This window comes from Salvelinus sp. IW2-2015, unplaced genomic scaffold (genome assembly GCF_002910315.2).
Source record: "Salvelinus sp. IW2-2015 unplaced genomic scaffold, ASM291031v2 Un_scaffold4115, whole genome shotgun sequence".
NCBI classification, from domain to species: Eukaryota; Metazoa; Chordata; class Actinopteri; order Salmoniformes; family Salmonidae; genus Salvelinus; species Salvelinus sp. IW2-2015.
The window spans coordinates 5,662-9,987 of NW_019945387.1; the positions used below are offsets into that span (position 1 = coordinate 5,662).

At 47.9% G+C, this 4,326-nt stretch overlaps 1 protein-coding gene across 1 annotated transcript; it reads right to left on the reverse strand.

Moving 5' to 3' along the window:
* Positions 1–609: 609 nt before the first annotated feature.
* LOC139026204 (uncharacterized) lies at positions 610–1,694 on the reverse strand (the record flags this gene model as incomplete). Its single annotated transcript, XM_070441493.1, has 1 exon — positions 610–1,694. A coding segment is annotated over one exon (1,085 nt), but the record flags the coding sequence as incomplete, so codon positions are not given.
* Between the last annotated feature and the right edge of the window lie 2,632 nt (positions 1,695–4,326).

The window sequence follows — 4,326 nt, forward strand, 5'->3', positions numbered from 1 at the left end:
ACTCTACACCCCAGCCCCGCTTCCGTTCCACCTTGGCCCTCCCCCACCCTACGGAAAGGCAGCTCCCACCCCTACGGAAAGGCAGCTCCCACCCCTTATGGAAAGGCAGCTCCCCACCTAAGGAAAGGCAGCTCCCACCCTACGGAAAGGCAGCTTCCTGAAACTAACGCTCCCGGCCTTTCCTCGAACCTAACGCTCACCGGCCTTCCTGAACTTAACGCTCCGCGCCTCCTGAACTAAACGCTCACGGCCTTCCTAAACTAACACTCCCGGCCTTTCCTGAACTAACGCTCACACTGGACTGTTCCCCCTTACTAATTCTGACTTTCCTGAGAGCTGCTTTTATTGAGGGAAAAATGTACTGAATATGACTGTGATGTGTGGTTGTCCCACCTAGCTATCTTAAGATGAAAGCACTAACTGTAAGTGTCTCTGGATGAGAGTGTCTGTTAAATGACTCAAATGTCAATGTAAATAAAAAGGGAAACCTACTTAGTTAATCTCTTCTTGTTTGTCTTTCAAGCATCCACGTGGGTTTGTGTCTTTGGATTTCCAATAAGGGAGGGAATTGCAGCGTGTGGAGTGTCTCTTTAGAAACTAGTTTCTATTTTACGCCTGGCTACGCAGACACTCGTTGACCTGCACAAGCAGTTTGAGGAAATTATTAAATAAAGTGCGAAGTTCGAACACAACAGCTGCCATCTGCCAGCCGAGAAGAGCGGAGTGTTCATGGAGGCGGGGCTCGCCTGGGAGGCTGGTTTCCAATGGAGGCTGGGAGGCTGGCGACGGTTTCCACAAATAGGAGGCTGGGAGCTTGTTTCCATATGGAGCCTTGGACGGAGTGTAGGAGAGGCAGTTTCGGGGGGTGTAGGGGACTGTTTGTCGGAGGCTTGAATGGGACGACTGTCGGCTGTGGAGACTGCGGATTTTCCCAATGGAGCTGGGAGGCTTTGTTCCAATTGGACGTGGAGCTTGGTTTCCAATGGAGGCTGGGAGGCTTGTTTCCAATGTGAGGGGCTGGGGCGGGCGGTTTCCAGATGGAGGCTGGGAGGAGCTTTTCCAATGAGGCTGGGAGGCTGGTTCCAATGGGAGGCTAGGGGCTTTTTCCATGGAGGCTGGGGAGGCGTTTCCAATGGAGGCTGGAGGGCTGGTTTCCAGATGGAGGCTGGGATGGCTCTGTTTCCAATGGAGGCTGGGAGGCTGGTTTCCAATAGGACTGCTGGAGGCTTGTTTCCAATGGAGAGTGGAGGGTGGTTTCCAATGGGAAGAGGCTGGTTTTCCAAGGTAGCGTTCAATGGCTGGGAGGCTGGTTTCCAATGGCAGGCTGGGACTGTTCCAATGGAGGCTGGGAGGTTTCAATGAGGCTGGGAGGCTGGTTTCCAATGGAGGCTGGGAGGCTGGTTTTCCAATGGAGGCTGGGAGGCTGTGTTTCCAATGGAGGCTGGGAGGACTGGTTTCCAATGGAGGCTGGAGCGGTTTCCAGTGGAGGCTGGGAGCTGGTTTCCAATAGCTGGGAGGCTGGTTTCCAATGGAGGCTGGAGGCTGTTCCAATGGGAGGCTGGGAGGTCTGGGTTCGGGAATGGAGGCTGGTTTCCAATGGAGGCTGGGAGGCTGGTTTCCAATGGGACTGGGAGGCTGGTTTCCAAGGAGACTGGGAGGCTGGTTTCCAATGGAGGCCTTGTTTCCAATGGAGGCTGGTTTCCAACGGAGATCAAACAAATCAATCAAACAAAGTAACGTGTGGAAAGTCGGTTCCCTAGCGAGGGGTCTGTGTGATGGTTTTCATTCACCCTGTCAGTTCTCTGCCATTGAGGACAAATTCTGATATGAACACAGAGTCATTGTCTCTATATACCAGTGTAGTATCATGATTTATATAAATACCAGAGTAATATCATGGTGTTTATAAATACAGAGTAGTATCATGGTGTATATAAATACCAGAGTAATATCATGGTGTTTATAAATACCAGAGTAGTATCATGGTGTATATAAATACCAGAGTAGTATCATGGTGTATATAAATACAGAGTAGTATCATGGTGTATATAAATACCAGAGTAGTATCATGGTGTATATAAATACCAGAGTAGTATCATGGTGTCTTTAAAGTATCGTGGTATCATAGTATCATACTATCATGGTGTCTGACTTGCGACATACGCCTAGTTTCCTGAAAGGGATACAAATCTGATCTGAACTGAAAGCGCATTTTACTCCTGAGGTGATGACGCACGCTCGTGGGCTACCCAGGCCGATAGATTTCCACACCTTTGCCCTCTAGGGCTCTGCTACAACGAAATCACAGAATGTTAAATGAGTTTTGTTGCATTGAAAAGGGGCTGATATAATGTTTATTGAATCACAGAAAAAAAACGTTGACGTATATTGGTGCAAACCAATAGGGGCGAACTCAGTGAAGATCAATCTCGTGCGTCTCTGCGCCGACTGGCGTTTCTTCTGCGCAGCCGGAGGAGTTGCGCGACCGAGGGAACTTTGGTCATAGGACCTTGTCTGTTGTATCTCCATATCCCAGTTGGCTAAGACAGACACTCTTTAAGGGAATTGGGTTGAATGGAGACGTGCCACTTAATATTAGGAAGGTATTTTTTAATGTTTTGTACAGTTATTGTGTCTCCTATTCTGTTTACTAACAAGTAGCTAGACAGTGAGAGTACTCTTTTTTTTTTTTCTCCTCCAAGGCTGCTTGATGTTCGAGAGTCAGGTCCGATTGTGGAGTGAGCGACCGGATTAGCTCACATTTACGGCCGGGTTCATTTTGGCGCCTCTGCACCCCAAACAGCAAGTAATGCAGGTGTAGAAGTACGGTGGCTAGGAAAAACTCCCTAGAAAGGCCAGAACCTAGGAAGAAACCTAGAGAGCCATATTCTTATCGGCAGACTCAGTAGCCTCGGTTTTTCTAATGACTGCCTTGCCTGGTTCACCAACTACTTTGCAGACAGAGTTCAGTGTGTCAAATCGGAGGGCATGTTGTCCGGTCCTCTGGCAGTCTCTATGGGGTACCACAGGGTTCAATTCTCGGCCGACTCTTTTCTCTGTGTATACATCAATGATGTTGCTCTTGCTGCGGGCGATTCCCTGATCCACCTCTACGCAGACGACACCATTCTATATACTTCCGGCCCTTCCTTGGACACTGTGCTATCTAACCTCCAAACGAGCTTCAATGCCATACAACACTCCTCCGTGGCCTCCAACTGCTCTTAAACGCTAGTAAAACAAATGCATGCTTTTCAACCGTTCGCTGCCGGCACCCGCACGCCCGACTAGCATACCACCCTGGACGGTTCCGACCTAGAATATGTGGAACATCTATAAGTACCTAGGTGTCTGGCTAGACTGCAAACTCTCCTTCCAGACTCATATCAAACATCTCCAATCCAAAATCAAATCAAGAATCTGCTTTCTATCCGCAACAAAGCCTCCTTACTCACGCCGCCAACTTACCCTAGTAAAACTGACTATCCTACGATCCTCGACTCGGCGATGTCATCTACAAAATAGCTTCCAACACTCTACTCAGCAAACTGGATGCAGTTTATCACAGTGCCATTCGTTTTGTTACTAAAGCACCTTATACGACCGCACCACTGCGACCTGTATGCCCTAGTCGGCTGGCCCTCGCTAATGTTCGTCGTCCAGACCCACTGGCTCCAGGTCATCTACAAGCTATGCTAGGTAAAGTGCCGCCTTTATCTCAGTTCACTGTCACGATGGCTACACCCACCCGCAGCACGCGCTCCAGCAGGTGTATCTCACTGATCATCCCTAAAGCTAAAACCTCATTTGGACGCCTTTCCTTCCAGGTCTCTGCTGCCTGCGACTGGAACGATTTGCAAAAATCTCTGAAGTTGGAGACTTTTATCTCCCTCAACAACTTTAAAAATCTGCTATCCGAGCAGCTAAGCGATCGCTGCAGCTGTACATAGTCCATCTGTAAACTACCCACCCAATTTACCTTACCTCACCCCCCATACTGCTTTTATTTATTTACTTTTCTGCTCTTTTGCCACACCAGTATCTCTTCTTGCACATGATCATCTGATGATTTATCACTCCAGTGTAATCTGCTAAATTGTAATTATTCGATTTATTGCCTACCTCATGCCTTTTGCACACATTGTATATAGATTCTCTTTCTTTCTTACCATGTTATTGACTTGTTTATTGTTTACTCCATGTTGTAACTCTGTGTTGTCTGTTCACACTGCTATGCTTTATCTTGGCCAGGTCGCAGTTGCAAATGAGAACTTGTTCTCAACTAGCCTACCCGGTTAAATAAAGGTGAAATAAAAAAAAATTTAA